The sequence below is a fragment of the Eulemur rufifrons genome, chromosome 2, assembly GCF_041146395.1.
Source record: "Eulemur rufifrons isolate Redbay chromosome 2, OSU_ERuf_1, whole genome shotgun sequence".
Lineage (NCBI taxonomy): Eukaryota > Metazoa > Chordata > Mammalia > Primates > Lemuridae > Eulemur > Eulemur rufifrons.
Genome location: NC_090984.1, coordinates 28294094 through 28312109, shown reverse-complemented (window position 1 = coordinate 28312109; position 18016 = coordinate 28294094). Strand labels below are relative to the sequence as shown.

The following is an 18016-nucleotide window of genomic DNA, read 5'->3' as shown; positions in this document are numbered from 1 at the left end:
TTTATGGAGCTTTCTTTCTTGTGGTGGGATACATAATAAATTAACAAACTGTGTAGGATGTTGATAATTCTATGAAGAATAAAAAAAAGTGAAGGGAGTGTGGGCTGTTTTATGTAGGAAAGTCAAATAAGTTATATTGGACCTGAAAAAAGTGATGGAGCAAGCCAAGTGGATATCAGAGAAAGTGGTCCGGGCATCAGGAATAGGTGCAAAGGCCCTGAGGCAGGAGCATGTTTGGAGGAGCAAAATGAGTATTGTGGATAAGGGAGATTGGCAGAAACAGAAATCAGTGAGGTAACCAGGGGCCAGATCATGCAATCCTTGTAAGGACTTTTGGTTCAGGTTAGAAATTTACCTATGAAATGGGGGATTATAATAACTTCTCGTAAGATTATAGAATTAATTAAATGTATATGGAATTTTTAAAAATAAAACACTATCCAAGTGATAGATTTTTTTTCAATCCAGAAGTATTTACTATTTGTCAAATATTTATTAAGTATGGAGCACCTACCATAGGCCAGTACATTGTTAAGCATAAAGAATGCAAAGTTGATTAAGACATGGCAGTGCTGACTGCTCAGTGTGGGAGAGACACATAAATAGGTTTTTGCAGTGGGCTAAGAGCAATAATAGAGCAACTAAAGTTTGAAGCATTGGAGAGGTATCAAAATGTTACTTTATAGCATCTATAAGGATGCATATTAAAGGAAGGTATGTAGGTATTTTTAGGGTAGCTTATATTTACCTATTTATTAACTCAAGGAGAATGAAAAATTGTCCTCATTTAGCAACAGTGATAGTCAAATGGTGTTTCTACTGAGATGAACACCTGAATGGAACACTTATCATACCTATAGTAGGATAGAAATAAACGTGATAAGAAATCTGAAATTTGAATCATAGTACATTGATACTATTTCAGATGGCTGTTTTAATTTTTTGTCCTTAGAGTTGGTTCAACATGAAGTAATACTACTTGTTTACGTTTTTTAACGATAAAAGATATATTGCAAGCTTTTGCCAGTTTGTTGTTATTAAAGCTTTGTTAGAGGCTCATTTGCAGAGCACATAACCTGACCCTTAGAGGATATACTCTTGCTCTTTCAGTCTGTTTTAGGCAGGTTTTACTCTTAAAATACTCAGCTACTCTGAAAACTTCTTAGCTTCCTAACATTTAATGCATGTTTACTGAGTGCCAGTTTCTTTCCTCAGTATTATCTCTTTGGATCCTCACGACTTTATAAGGTAGGCACTGCTTTCCCTATTCCAGACTTGAGACAACTGAGACATGGTGAGGTTTACTAAAAGGTTTACATGGCTAAGAAGTGGCAGAGCTGGGGTCAGAGCCCAGGCAGTGACTTAAGAGCCCCACGCCCTTTTCCTCTTCTGCCTCTCAAGGATGGATTGGCAATGATTGCAAAATGCTTCCTAGCCTGGAGAGATTCGGATGTGATGGTCCTTAGGCTGATTGAAATAGGTCAGTACCTTTGTTAAGTTTTGAATTACTGGTTTCCCTGCCCTAGAATATAGTTAAGTAAAATTCAATCACATCTTTCCTTTAGGCCCTAAAATATGTATAGTCTGCTATAGTTCCAGTCTTGGCTTTGCCACTGACTGTGTGAGCTTGGACAAGTTATTTAACCTGGCTTTTGGGTGTTTCTGCTGTAAAAGAAAGAGATTAGACTAGACAATTTTCTTTATTTCCTACTAGCTCAATAAATTCTCTGATTCTGTACTCTTACCAGGATTACAGGTTGATACCAACTTCTTTGTCCATTCATCTAGAACCTATTGTTCCAAATGAAAAAAGAAAGTAAGAAAGTATGGACAGCAAATATTCTCTTGTGCTGGGCTCTTTATTATTTTAAATATTCAAAAAATTTATATGGGGGCTACTAGTTTTTGCCATCCTTAAGTGTATATGTCGTATGCTCAATTTTAAGGGCTGGGACTATTCCCAGAAGGCCTGTTCTGGTCACAAACATAATGGAACACTCAAGGACTAAACACTAAAAATATCTCATAAAAATACTTCCTCAATGCATTCATTGAAACAGGTAATTACTGTGGCAACAGCAAACTAATTTGAAGTGTTAGCTGTTAATTAAAACATTGCAGAGGTGTATAGTTGTCTTTTGGTGTAACCAGAGCCTCCACTCAAACTTCATTAATCACTTTACAGTTAATGTGTGGAGGAAGGTCAAGACAATTGAGATGCAGTATCTGTTGAAAGTAAACAAGTTCCTTTTCTCCAGGTAGAATGCCATTTGCAAAGTTAAGGGACACACTCGACTCATGCCTGGTATTGCCTTTGTCATCCACTGCTCCTTGATGATTAAATGTTAAACTGGTGCTGTCATTGTACTGTAAACCAAACCACGTAGCATCTTCATTGCTAGAAATTGAACCCAAACTTCCACGGATGAATTGGCGTGCATCATAATTAAATTATCAAGCCTCCCCTTTTAATTCACTTGGAAATAGGAGACCTTTCTTTTGGAAAAGAGATCGACTTTCTTGACAAGCTAATTAAGTTGCCAAACTGTCCAGTATGGCATGTATGTTAGACTGTCTGCTAATCATTTTCTTATTGCTGCTGCTGGTCTCAAAAGTCCAGGTGTTGCTTGTTCAAAGTAATAACACTGATCTTTTTACAACTTTTGAATCCTGTGTATGCATTCAACTATTTGTCTTCCTATTTCAGTCCTTGGTTAGTGATGCTAACATATAATATTTTAAAAAGTTAAAATTTAAATATCTATGATATAGAAGAGGGAAAATAATGTATCATCATTAAACCTTACGTATTTTGTTACCTATATTTGTGTCTAATATTTACTAAATTCCTTCAAATCACATTTCAGATTAGCTTAGTCCAACAACTTCCCTGACAGGAAGTAGAAAAATACTGTGTAAGTTTTTATAAATCAGTTTAGTACATGAGTTTAGATAGATCATGAATCAAATTGGAAATTTAGCTTTGCATTGTAAAAGGGTGATGTTAAAATAGATAGTAAAGTAAGTGGTAATGTGTTCTAAAACCAGTATAATATGAGGGTTCCATTCATAAAATGTGTATCACTTTATATTATACAAAGTATAAAATTTTTTTTAATTGGTTAAAGTTTTATAAGTAATAGATATACTAGGGAGGTTGTTGTTTAGACAAAGTCTTTAGATACTTTAACAGGTTAAAGAATTCTTTGGTAAAGTGAACAATTGTCACCTAAGTTTTATAACTTTACCTTTCGTTTAAATGAGATATACCTGAATTTCTGTCCAATTAATTAATATAATAAAAACTAAGTTTTTATACATTCCATAATTGGATTGACTTTTGTCCACTGAAGTAGTAAAAGCTGAATGAATAAGTTCTTATATCACTCATGTATTTGGCTACATACATACATATATTGTATGTATGTGTTTTCCTAGTCTTGCCTGAATTTGTAACATTTTATATGTGAAAAATATTACAAGTACCTATAAACTCAATAAATTAAACCATTTGTATAAGTCAATCACTTTCAAAACATTTGTCAGTGATTGCTCAACTCTGTAAATTTACTAAAAATTATTCAATTATACCCTTAAAATAAGTGAATTTTTATCATATGTAAATTATATCTCTGTAAAGTTGTTAAAATTTCTCAGAGCAAACAAGGAAATATTTTTGCCAAAACAGCAGAACATGATGTTTCTGTTTCAGTTATGGTGGAGTATATAAGTTTTGTTTATTTTTGTTTTAAGAAGTGAGCAGTTTCAGGGCCTGTTAAATATATTTTGCAACTGGGCAGGTGAGGATGGGGAATGCCTGAGGCATTAACTTCTATTCCCCCACATTTTCCCTACCCCATTCACATCTTAACCCTAGCCAGGTGAGAAGAAGAGCAATCTGATCTTGGCTAATGTATAAATTCCTCTGCAGAGCAAGATTTTAGTTCTTCCAAACTAATTTGCTGTATTATACGTTTATGGGCTTGCAGTAACAATAGTTGTTTATGCTATGTGGTTTGTTTTGAAGTTTTTATATGAGGCAGATTATTCCTAGATAATGTGCAGAATATCCAGTCTGAATATCCAGTCTGTGTAAAGGCCACATTTCATTTAAACAGGAAAGGTCTTGATGAAGAGTAATAATATTTTATTTCTAAAAACCCTGTTCTCTTACTTTTTCATAAATGAATGTATTTATATTTCTCGATTTAAGTTGTAGTTATTTCAGTATATCTGATTACTTTGAGCTTGCCTCTTTTTTTTTTTTAGGAAAAGTTGAACCACATGCTTGAGCCTTTTAACTCTGTGATTTCTTATATAAAATTTATATCATAAGCCATAGCTAATTCTATGTGTTTTGAGATTATTTTGGTGGAATGTAGTGATATGTATTATCTGCATATGTAATTGAAAGGAATACAAGCAAAACCTACCATTTTACGTGGCTCTGTGCAGTGCTTACCATAGGACTACACAGGATCCCCACACACAATGGCAGTCATGAGGGATCTGGAGCCAAAAGAACTGGGTTTAAGGTCTCATTCCACTACCACTCACTTTGTGCCAGTGGGCAAACTTCTTAACTTCTCTATGCTTCAGAGTTCTCATCTATAAAAGGAGGATAATAATGTATTATCATTATCTCAGAGGGTTATTGTAAGACAATGTATAATCAATCCCTTTGTGAACCATTAAGCTCCATGGAAATATAAATAACTAATGTTATTAGTGTTCTTTGAAAGTACCATGTATCCCATTGCTGCAGAAATGTTTGGATTTACATTTATGTCCTTAACCATTTTGTAGATTGTTTAGTGATCTTGAGTAATTTTGTTATTTTTTTTCTTCCCATAGAGCATATCATGTCCCAAGTGGGAAAATATTAGCTGTAAAGGTAAGCACTGGATACATTTTATGACATTACTGATGCTCACCACTTTCCTTTCCTCTGTTAGCTTGAGTCACAGGTATTGTCAAAGAGGAGATGAAATGCTTTAAGGGTTGGATGGTAGGTAGGGGAAGCTATGGCCCTGGGGTGACATTCAGATGCCTGAAAATATTTTAAGGATGCCTTAAAATGGTCATTTGTAAGGTCCTGGCATTATAATTCTTCTCACCAAGAAGAGAACACTTCTTTCTGTTGTTTCCTGCTAAGTGGCATCACTGTCTTCCTAGTCATGCAGCTCAAAACCTTTGTAGTCATGCATTTCTTTTCCTCCTTTATATGCCACATCCTGTAAATTGCCATATCTTATTAGAAATTTTACCTGAAATGTATCCATTTATCTCTTTCTATCTACTCTCATTCCCATTGCCGTCGCCTTGGATCAGGCTCATATTACCCACAGTTGGACTTTTGAAATAACTTCCTCACTGTACTTTAAGTCTTTTTCTTTTCTCACGTACTTTTTGAGAAGTGGAATCACATCTGACCGTGTAACTATCTTGCCCACCCCATCCTCAGTTGTGTACAATATAAAGCCCAAGATGTCTGCTGCACTTCTAACTCTTTATGGTGTCCTGAAATACCCAAGCGGCACACCTACCAATAGAGTCATGCTACACATAACTCAGGGATGCTCTAGACAGTTGCCTAAGATGCTCCCTACTTGTTTCAATCCTGTTCATAATCCATACCCCATCTCTGCCAAACTGCAAGATCTCAGTCCTGCCACACCACTTCATATTTAATCTCTGTCACTGGCTGCTGGTGCTTGATCTTCCCATCGTCTTTAATCTCAGATTTCCCTCATGCACTTTGTCTTGGATTGCACCTCTGACTGGACCCTTCACTACCTCCATTCCTAACCCCACAGAACTTTACTTACAACACTGGGCTTAGCTAACAAACTGGTCAGGCCTACTTTGCTCCCTACCCTCCCCATAAATTGGTCATTCCCTCCACATTTTGGCCCCCATCTGCCGTTACAGACATGCCCTCTGCTTTACCAGTCTGTTATGCCCTTCATCTTTAGTCTCTGGAACTTTAGAAATGAAAGCTTTTGTTTTTTGAGTGACTGCTATATACCAGGTATTATGCTAGGTATTATATAACTATTATCTTTAATCCTTAAAACTACAGAGTGAGCCTATCTATTTTAAATTTGAAGAAACTGAGACTCTGAAAGCTGAATTGTCCAAATTCACACTGTTGGAAAAGGCAGAGCCAGGATTTAAAATGAAGTACATCTAACTCCAAAGCCCATGTCCTCTACTACACCACGCAGCCTTTATACTGCTACTGCTTCTCTCTCTGATTTCCATCTGTCTTTTTAAGGTTCAACTCCAAGATGCCTTCTTAGCTATTCACAGTGATGAATTTATTCTCTTTCCATAGTATATATTTCTGCATCTTTTTTCTTATCTAGGAAATGAAGAATAACAGCATTGAAATTACAATTGGTTATACCTTTAGTAAGGTTAGAGAAAAACTAATGCTCAGGTCTTCTGACTGCTAGTGTAATCCAGAGTTCTTCCATATCACACCTAATACAGCACCTAGAATGTGTTATGTGGCATTAGCAAGTCTAGTTTTTATAACTTAAATAGCTCGTGGTTAGGAGGTACAACAGAGCCCCCTTTGGGATGTTTTCTTTGACGCTCTATCCAAACTAGTTCTTTAGAATTGTAGAACTGGAAGAGACCTTAGAGATCATCTGTTATAGCCCCCACATTTTACAGAGAAGGAAACTGAGATCCAGAGAGTTTGTAAGGTAGGCACTGTAGAGGCAAGACTCCATCCCAGTCTTTCTCTGAGCTTACCAAGTGCAGTTCCGTTATACCACCTTAGCATTCACAGATTGTACCACCTTGGTGCTTGCCGAATGTAGCTCTGTTTCACTACCTTGGTGCTCACTCACTGAGCACAGCCCTTTTGTACCATCTGGGCATTGTGCTGTCTTTTCTATACTTCCTGAACTCCCTTTTCACTAAGAGAACACCTCCACCAACTTGAGCACTACTTTCCTATCTATTGAGTTACTTGTTTGTTCCTTTGATGTGAAAAATCTTAGATTATTGCTGTTGATATATTTATTTAAAGACAGTCAACTCTTGGTTATTTATTCTAAGAGAGGGGTGTGCTGACATAAATCGTCCAAAAAGCTATCATTATTTGGCCTTGCAAGTATATTACTAATTTTTCATAATTTCATATATTTTGAATTATGTTTGATGTAGGCTAATATTAAATTCTTGTGCTTGAGTACCTAGTTAGGTATAGCAAGGGGCCAACAACTATTTCTGAAAAGGATTAAAGGCAATTTTAAAGAAAGGACATATTTATAAAATAGCTATTAAAGTAGAGACTTTGGCAAATGAAAATAGTTGGGGTTTACAAATACAGTGTTTACTAGACTTGACATTAAACTGGGCTTTAGAGCAAGGACTGTCTTACATCCCTAGAGTCTGTAAAATCATATATTAGATGCTTAAACTGAGATAAATGATTTAAGAATAGGTATGATTATTGTAAATAAACTTTTTGTTTAGCCCTGAGCTTCTTGGTAGCGTAGTAACTGTGTAGCTTATATAACAGTTATAATCTAAGAAAAAGAAATGTACCATTTCTTCAAAACAGGCAGAATTTTTCATTAATTTTTAGAAGTGTGTCATTTAGTTTCCAAATATTTGGGGATTTTTGAGATATCTTTCTGTTAATGATTTCTAATTTAATTCTATTGTGGTCAAAGAACACACTTTTTATAATTGGAATTGTTTTAAATTTATTGAGACTTACTTTATGGCCCAGAATATGCTCTATCTTGGTAAATGTTCCCTCAGCACATGAAAAGAATGTGTAGTCCATTGTGTAGGATGTTGTATAAATGTCAGTTAGATCAAGTTTGCTTATAGTATTCTTCAGATCTTCTGTATCTTTACTGATTTTTTTCTACTTGTTCTGTCAGTTACTGAAAGAGGGGTGTTAAAATCTCCAACAACAATTGTGGCTTACCCTTCTATTATTTTTTACTTCATGGTTTTTGGAGATGTATTCTCTAAGTGCATTTAGAGTTGTTATGTCCTGTTGATGAATTGGCCCCTTTATCATTATGAAGTGATCCTCTTTATCCATGGTAATATTGCTTGCTCTGAAATTTATACTGTCTGATATTAATATAGGCACTTCAGCTTTATTTTGACTAGTGTTAGCATCATACAGCCTTTCACTTTTAACCTATTGTGTCTTTATATTTGAAGTAGATTTCTTATACACAGCATATAGTTGAGTCTTGCTTTTTAATCTAATCTGATGATCTTTACTTTTTAATTGGGGTGTTGAGACCATTTACATTTCAACTGATTGTTGATATGGTTGAATTCAATCTGTCATTTTGCTGTTTATTTTCTCTTTGTTCTGCCTGTATACTGTGCCTTTATTTTCAGTGGTTGCTTTAGAGTTTATGTTATACATTTTTAACTTATCATAGTCTCCCTGTGTAAATAATATTGTACTACTTTATCTGTCGTCTAAGAACCTAACAATAGTATATTTTCAGTTCCCTCATCTCAGCATTTGTGTTATTATCATACATTTTACATCCTCATATGTTATATACCCCAAAATACATTATTACTATTTTTGCTTTAGTTATTTATCTTTTAAAGACATTTAGGTGGTAAGAAAAGTTGTATTTTATACTTATCCCATGTATTTACCGATTACAGTGCTCTTCATTTGTTTGTGTAATTCAGATTTCCATCTGGTATTATTTTCCTTCTGTCTGAAGAGCTTCCTTCCTTTTATATTCCTTATAGTGCAGGTCTCTTGATAATGAATTCTTTCAGCTTTTGTAAATCTGAAAAAGTGTATATTTCACTTCCATTTTGGAAGATATTTTAATTTTTGCTGAATATAGAATTCTAGGTTGACCCCCTTTTTCTTTCAGCATTTCACTGTCTTCTGGCTTGCATTCTTTCCAGCGAGAAGTTTACTGTCTTTTTAAATCTTTGTTCCTCTGTACATTAGAACTTGCTTCTTCTCTGGTTGCTTTCAAAATTTTTTCTTTATTGTTGGTCTTAAACAGTTTAATTATGATGAGCTTTGATGTAATTTTCTTCATGATTCATGTTTTTGGGGTTTGTTCAGATTCTTGGATCTGTAGATTTTTTAGTCTTCATCTAATTTGGAAAAATTAGCCATTATTTTTTCAGGTATTCTCCCCACCTTTGGGAACTTCAGCTGCAAATGTATTAGATCATTTGAAGTTGTCCCACAGTAAAATGATGCTCTGTTGTTTGTTTTAGTTTTTTTTCCTATGTTTCATTTTGGATAGTTTCTATTGCTGTGTCTTCGAATTCACTGATCTTTTCTTCTGCATTTTCTAATTTATTAATCCTGTCCAGTGTATTTCAGACGCTGTCCTTTTTTATCCCTAGAAGTTTAGATGGCTTTTTTTATACTTCCATGTTTATAGTTAACATGGTCAATCTGTCCTCTACCTCCTTCAATGTATATTATATAGTTATGACAACTGAATTAATGCCCTTATCTACTAATTCTATCATATGTGTCATTTCTGGGTCAGTTTTGACTAATTCCTTCTTCTCCTCATTTTGGGTTATATTTTTTGCCTTTTTCATACCTTATGATTTTTTATTGGATGCCAGTCATGTGGCACAGGTGCTAGATATTTTTGCATTCCTATAAATAGTCTTGAGCTTTATTCTGAGATGCTATTGAGTGAGTTTGAAATAATTTAATCATTTCAAGACTTGCTTTTAAGCTTTATTAGATGGGACCAGCCCAGTGGTTAGTCTAGAACAGGGGTGGGGAACCTGTGGCCTAAAGGCCACATTTGGCCTTCTAGGTCCTTAAGTGTGGCCTTTTGACTGAATCCAAATTTTACAGAACAAATCCTTTTATTTTTATTAACACATTGTTCGTCTTTTATATTTTTATTTTATTTTTAAAATGAACATATTTAAAAAACCAAAGAATAAAGTAAGTTTCAATGAAATAATCCTCCCAGATTGACCAGCACAATTAGAACATTAGTAAGCCATAAGGGCTAAATTGATAGCTGCTGTGCTTATGGTTTAGTTCTAACTTCCCCATCCTGACGGGCACCACTACCGCATGAGGCTGATGGGTGAGAGTTTTAGGGAGGTGAGTATGCCTGTCTGTTATCAGCTTTGGACAGCAGTGTACTATGTTTCCGTTTGAAGTGGAATTTGTGAATAGTTGCACAGCTCGACAGTATTTTGTAATTCTGTCTGCTTAACAGCCCATCGTGTCAAAGAAGACCAAGTGAATGCTGAAGGAAGAGAAGAGATTTTTTAATGAGGATTGAGAATTGCAATGTTATCTTGTTTCTGCTAAAGATAAGATGATTGGCTTGCTTTGTGATACTGCAATATCAACATTAAAGAAATACAGTGGTCATCAGCATTATAACACTCATAAGGACCACAAATATTTTAAATTAGAGGTAGAGGCATGAGAAATTATATTGCAGAAATTAAAAGATGAAAAGCAAAGACACTTCTTTCAAGCAGCAATAAGACCTGGAAATAATGCCACTGAAGCAACTTATAAAGTAGCTTATATACTAAGGGAAGAAAAGGGAAGCCATTCAGTGATGTAGAAATTGTGAAAGAATGCATTGTTGAAGTTGTAGGATGCTTAGAGCCTGATAACATTTCAAAGTACAAACAACTTCCTCTTTCAAGGAGAACCATAACTGATCTGGAGCATGAATTAGTCTTCAACTTAACAGAATGACTTCATGCAATACTTCAAAAGGAAAATATATATTATTCAATCTCTTTGAATGAATCAACTAATACTACTGACTTGGCGCAGATTTTATACTTCATTTGGGTCATAACAGAAGATTTTCTTTACTATGAAGAGTCACTTGCTTTGGGTACTCTTGTGAACAGAACACGGGGAATAGATATCTTCAACAACTTTCAAGATAAATGTCGTGAAGTTGGACTGAATTTGGTAAATTTAGTGAGTGTATCTACAGGTGGTGCACCTTCCATGACAGGAAAACATGAAGGGTTTAATGCACACATAAAGTATTAACAGATCCAGATGCTCTGATTTCTTTTCATAGTATCAGCAAAAATCTCTGTGCTAACGCTACTATTTTAAGTGATACTTTGCAGCAAGTTATAAGTATTGTTAATTATATTCATGCAAATGCAACATGGCATTGACAGTTTCATAACATGTTAAAGTTGAATGATGAGGTATATAGTGTGGATTTGTGCATTCAGTGTGGATTTGCTGTATCATTCTAAAGTGCATTGGCATCGCAGGGACAGGCATTAGCCAAAATTTTATCTCTGAGAGAACAGATAAATTTTATGAAGAACAGAATCAGCAATGTGAATTATTGAAAAATTTCTATAAGAATGCAGCATTTATGATATCATGTCAAATCAAAATGACTTGAATACTTCTTTGCAAGGTAAAACTAAGTCTGTGTATGATATGTGGCCAAAATCCCAAGGATTTTGAAAAAAGTTATCTTTATTCAAAACATTTCTTCTAGGCCGGGCGCGGTGGCTCACGCCTGTAATCCTAGCACTCTGGGAGGCCGAGGCGGGTGGATTGCTCAAGGTCAGGAGTTCGAGACCAGCCTGAGCGAGACCCCGTCTCTACTGAAAATAGAAAGACATTATATGGACAACTAAAAATCTATATAGAAAAAATTAGCCGGGCATAGTGGCGCATGCCTGTAGTCCCAGCTACTCGGGAGGCTGAGGCAGTAGGATCGCTTAAGCCGAGGAGTCTGAGGTTGCTGTGAGCTAAGCTGACGCCACGGCACTCACTCTAGCCTGGGCAACAAAGTGAGACTCTGTCTCAACAAAAAAAAAAAAAAAAAAAAAAAAAACATTTCTTCTTAAAAAGGAAATTTTGGATGAACATTTTCCCCAGTTAGCAAAGGTCATTGATGAGTAGGATGGTATATGTCAATCATTTGAAGAATACACAGCTGTTATAGACCTCTTAATTGGAGAATACAATGAAAGGTTCAGTGACTTTGAGAAAGAATCATGACATCACACTCCAATTAGCTTTTCAGACTCACCTAGTTGATATCACTAAAGCACCTAAAGAACTACAGATGGAAATGATTGAGCTCTCAGGAGATGACACTTTAAAGTCATTGTTTGATGCTAAGAAAGATTCAATTGAAATATGGGAAAATGCAGAATACCCATGCCTTTGGCAATATGCCTGAAAAATGCTTCCATGGTTTTCAACCACTTTTTGCTGCAAATCTACATTCTCCTACCTAACCCAAATCAAGACATCCTTTAGGTCATAAATGACTGATACTCATCTAGAGGATCAACTGAAACTGCAGACCCCTCTGCTGCAACCAAATATTCAAATGCTTTCCAACAAAAAGCAGACAGAACAAAGTCATTAACAAATAGTTTTCACTTTTTGAAATTATTACGTACATAATAGATTTTTACAAAATAATGTACATTTTTAAGTATATCTAATTGAAGTTTCTTGAATGAGCTAAATTAATGCGGCCTTCCAACATGAAAAGGTTCCCCACCCTGCTCTAAAATTAATTTTCCCATGCAACTGAAGCAGTATTCTTCTGAATACTCTACCTGGTGACTTGGGAATTACAAGGTTTTCCATCCTGTCTGATGAGAAAACATACTCTTCCTGCCCGGTGTTGGTGTGCAGATTGTTAACTCTGGTCCTTTCTGGTGTTTTTTTGTTTTGTTTTCTGGCCTCAGGTAATTTCCTAAAATCCATGTGTTGGTTATTACTCAGCTGAATGCTATAGGCCCCTTCTGTAGATCTCTGGAGCTCTCCCTCAGGTCCATCTTCCAGCTCTCTGCCCTCTGGTCCTTTTAGCTGCCTTGGCCTCCTCAGACTCCCACTTCTTTCTTCTCACCTTAGGAAGACAGATGAGCTCCACCTGGGTTCCATTCCCTACACTGGGGCCTAGAAACTCTCCAGTCAGTAAGGTGGGCAACCATGGGACTCATCTCATTTGTTTTCTGTCTCTCACAATCACTGTCCTGTTCTGGTTAATGTCCAGTGCCTGGAAGCCTGTTGATTTTCTCTCTCTCTCTTTCTCTCTCTCTTATTTTAGTACTTCTTCCTTTCTTGTCACCACTCTAATGTAGATGCTTGTTTTGTCTCTTATCAGACATGTTGATCAGCTTTTGAATTACCCTGCCAGTAAATAGAACCACTTATTGATGATTTATACTGTGCTATGTACTTTATATACATTTTCCTCATTTAATACTTACAACAAGCTTTTGTTACTATTATTGACCCCCATTTTACAGATGCAGAAGCTGAGGGACAAAGAGGTTAAATAACTTGCCCAAGGTCCCATAACTAATAAATAGTGGAACCTGGATTTGGACCCAGGCAATCTTGTCCCACATGCTCATGACCCCATGCCATTGCTGCTCATTATTCTCAGATTCGGCTTCCCTAAACCATAATTCTGACCACATCTCTCCTCCTCTCAAAGGTCTTCAGAGGCTTCATGTCACTTCCCAAATAAACTAAAAACTCTAGAACAGCAGTCTCCAACCTTTTTGGCACCAGGGACTGATTTCATGGGAGAGAATTTTTCCACAGACTGCAGGGGGTGTTAAGGGGGTAGTGGGGAGTTGGGAAGGGGTAAGAAGGGGAGGCAGAGCTCAGGCAGTGATGCAAGTGATGGGGAGCAGCTGTAAATACAGATGAAGCTTCCCTCGCCTGCCGCCCACCTCTTGCTTTGCCTCCCGGTTCCTCACAGGCCACAGACTGGTACCAGTTTGTAGCCTGGGCATTGGGGACTGCAGTTCTAGAAGATGGCACTCAAGATCGTCCACAATATGTCATCAGTCTGCTTTTATAGCATTATTTTACATGTCTGAATCCTGTGCTGCTTTTAAGTTGAACTCGTTGCCTTATCTGTACTCAGTACTTTCTCACTTCAACACTTTGATTCATGTATTCCTATCTAATTAGGATGCTTTCACCCGTATCTCTACCTATCAACGTCTTTAACACCCTTCAAGGATCAGTTCAAAAGCCTGTTCCTCCATTGAACTTTTCTGGATAAACCCTGTCACATATGGTATATCTCACACTCACTCATTTTCTTCTTTGAACCTTTCTGGAATTCTCTGTATGTGTCTCTTAAGGGTGTTATCACATACTGTCTTGTATTTTGCTATTAGTATACATGTACATTTCCCCTATTATGTTGAAATCTCTTTGTGGGGAATGGATCTGATTTATCTTCTTGCCTCACTGCTGTAGAATCTGGCATATAGGGTCTATATAGAGAACTACACATAATGAGTAAGAATTCAACAGATAATTTGTTGAATGACTGAATCAATAAATTTTTGTTCTTTTGTTTGTCCTTTAGTTCATTCATTCATCTCTTGAAGTAACATCTTGAAAGCAGGTTCAGCTCACATACAAAATATCCTGTAGTGTTCTCTGTATGGACCATTGCTCTCACCCAGAATATTTCATAGCTTTCTTTATATTAAAGGGTGAAATGGAAGGTTAAGAGTTAGAAGTGCATTTGATCTTTTCCTGACCCCCTCCTGACTTTTGTGTGACTTCAAGCATGTCACTTGAACCTCTCAGTGACCTCAGCTGTGAAATGGGGCTGCCTGGTCTCACAGAGGGATTGCGAAGAGCAGCAAATCACAGTCCTTGCCTAAACAGAATCACCTGCAGGGCTCTGACACCTACATAGAATGATGAGGGAAATTTAATTTCCCAAGTTAAGTGGTTAGTTGGACCCACGCTTTGAATGTCTGTAGGAACAAGTAGAGTCCTTGAAAATCTGTTACTTTTCTCTTCCTATTCAAAATACTTCTAATTTGTTATGCTTTCAGTGTTCTTATTTATTAGACAAAAAAGCATATTGTTATGTTTCCTTTTTCAGACTTCAGAAGTAGGAAGATATCATTTCAGATATTTTTAAAAGAAGATGAATTTGGGGAAAAATAAAATTACCTTGAATTTTTATTTTCTGCCATTGAATTTAGAAAATATCTGCCTCAAAGAGAACATTTTGAAAATGATGCTAATCACATTTTAAAGATAACTATTTGATAATGACTATATGTAACTCATGAAACACGTTTCCACCTAGCTTTTTGTTTGTTCGTTTGTTTGGTGTAGGTAAGCAAGACAATTGCAAATAAGTAGAGCAGAAAACAAATAAAAATACGGTTAGCCATCTTGCAAACAAAACCTTTCTGTACCATTAATGTATTCTATAAAATCTTTCAAGTAGTAAAGCTTGGAATTTAATAGATTTCCCAGTACTGTTTGTTTTCTAATTGGGAAAAATCCATTTAATAGGAAATTTCTTAGCATTGTATAGGGCATGTGCTGATTATCATTCTTTGACTGCTTTGGGTTTCTGCTGCTTTTAAACTAGCATTTAAATGGACCATTTGATTAATCATTTGTATACTGACTGTAATCCTCCCAAATTTCCTTTCTGAGTTGTACATACTGTAGAAGACAATTATGTCGCCACAGATTAAATAAGTGAATTAAAACAGAATAGCGGCTTAATTTGACCTGTGATTTTGCTCTCCTTCCCTTTAGTGGAGCGTGTGCCACTCCAGCAAATAAATGAAGTCATCCATGACAGCTTGTGATGAATTGCCGTATTTATACTGTATATTTTAATAGCCTCACACTAATTTAAATTGAGCACAGAGTAAATTATAATTCAGTCACTTGACTGCTTATATTTAACTTGACAACTCATCCTTATTTGTCCTGGAGGTGTAGTGGAGAGCAGTGGAAATGCACTCAGGTATTTCAGTTTCTTAGTTAACCCTTTCTCCATGAAATGCTTCATATTCAAATTCCCTCCAGTTTGAAACCTTTAGCGCTTCCAAAGGAGAAAAAAAAAACGAAGACTCAGGGAGTCCACACTTTCCTTGTACTTCAAAAAGAAAATTAGTATTTGCCATGCTTTTTGCCATTGCCTTCAAGTAAGGAATTGGACTTGTTTATTTTTAGCAGTTTTAAAGCTCACTCGCAATAAGGCCCAGGGGAAGGAGAATTAACCTTCCACCCAGAGTGCCAAGTCTCCCAGAAAATAGAGAGCATTTGACTAGAGTTATTTTAAGGTGGATTTTACTTTCCCTCTCAAGTTCCCAGAAATTGCTTTATTCGCTTTTCCATCATTATGGAATCTCCACTGTTGTAGACTATAGCAAATAGTAACAGTGATTACTAATTAGAGTGCAATGGATTAGCTCCACAAATACTGTATTCAATGCTGCATTTTAGGTCAGCATGGCATTTTCATTTATTTTGGTGTTTATGTGTTCAGTTTTAAATTCAATGGTAGAAGTCAAGCAATCCATTTCTTCTGTCTAGAAACCACTTCTTATATAGAGGATTATGGTTGTAAGGAGCACTTTAATTAAATCCCACTTCACTTACTTGGCACTACTGTGACAAGTTGAGCTAGATTGTGGAAGAATTCCTTGAATGTCATGCTAGAGTTTTAACTCTATTCTAGGGCATGGGAACCCAATTAAGGTTCTTGATCAAGGGAATGAGATGTTCACAATCCGTAGTTCGCGCTTAATTCCAAGGTGTTAGCTAGTCTTGTGGAATCATGTCATTTTTAGGTTGGTGGCCTGGAGATGAAATATATCTTAGTGGTCATATATCTTAGCACTGAATAAATGGCATTTTTGAAACCTTAAAAAAAGTTGTTCACAGCTTTACTGTGGGTTAGAAATCACCTGGGGAACTTTTTAAAAATACGAAGATGTGGGCTCAACCCCAGAGATGCTGATTCTATTGTTCTAAGGTAAGACTTGTGCATCTGAATTTTTTAAAAGTGCCCCAGGTATTATAACATGAGGCCAGGGGTGAGAGCCACTGCTTTATGGTCAATAATAACTTCATTCCTTTTAGCAGAGTTTTTTAGGATGAAAGATTTCCTGTACTTGACAGAGTGGTGTGAATAGCTGTAATATTTTACAGCACAGAGTTGAACCAACCCCAAATGAATTAATTTTGTTGCTAAGTTTTATACAGGAACAAAAATGTAAGTGAATATTGTTGGCAAATTACTATTGATCAGGAGAAGTGTTTAAATGTTTCTTGGCAGTTTTGTATTACACTTACAGTCTAGTTTAGTGAGAGCTTTTATAAATAACCCTAAAGCAAACTCTTGATAGAAACTGGCTATACCTTTTTTCTCACCCTCCCCTCCCCTAAATCGATGTCAGTACTATAAAATGTATACTTTAGAATTGTCCTTTTCTTTCCTTGCTCTATCAGCAATTTGCAATTCAAAATTTATGTTTTTTTCTCCTATATGATTATATTTTTATATATTCTTCAGTTGTAATACAAAATGTAATTCAGTGTCGAATGGTGCATAACTATACTATCATGGTAATCCTGAGTGTTAAGTTTTTATCTAGAAATGTCTAGAATCAGAAACTCTGCCTCAAATCTTAAAAATTGACTTGTATTTTATTCTCATCACTGTCTTTTTAAAGTAAAAAATAATTACTTTTAAATTGGTTTCACTGAAGTGCTTAGTAAAATTTGAGTGGTATGGTCTTCTTTAAAAATAAGTGTTTGAAATAAACTCAAATTTATTCTGAGTAAATGTATAAATATTTTACATTTCTGCATTACAAATCTGCCTCAGTGGTTGATATTTTAAGGAAAACCATAAAGCATCAGGAAGTACTGGAAGGCATATGAAACACAGAGTCAGACAGGGTCCTACCAGTGCCAGGCCCCGTGGCTCCCTGAAAGCAAACCTTGGTTTCCTCTTCGCTGAAAGAAGAGAGTTAAGATGAAATGAGGTTCCATCAAGCTCCGGCATTTTATAATAGTATTAGCAAAGAAATTGGAAGAAAACTAACAAATGATATATTTTTAAAACTCCTTATTACTCTTATAACTAAAACCCCCATTTTAAATGTCATTTTTACTCATCATCCTCTCTTTTTATCACCTAGTGTCTGAATCATGAGGCAGTTCTTTTTTAATGGTTTGAGGGTCATTGCT

The 18016-nt window shown here is 35.9% G+C and overlaps 1 protein-coding gene across 5 annotated transcripts in view; it reads left to right on the top strand.

The window, feature by feature from the left end:
- MAP2K5 (mitogen-activated protein kinase kinase 5) overlaps positions 1 to 18016 on the top strand; it is a 242706-nt gene that overhangs the window by 72806 nt on the left and 151884 nt on the right. For all 5 annotated transcript variants that reach the window (XM_069458451.1, XM_069458445.1, XM_069458436.1 and 2 more), the window contains one exon: positions 4855 to 4894. In XM_069458451.1, the coding sequence (XP_069314552.1) occupies positions 4855 to 4894 (40 nt within the window). The remainder of the gene's footprint in view (positions 1 to 4854; positions 4895 to 18016) is intronic.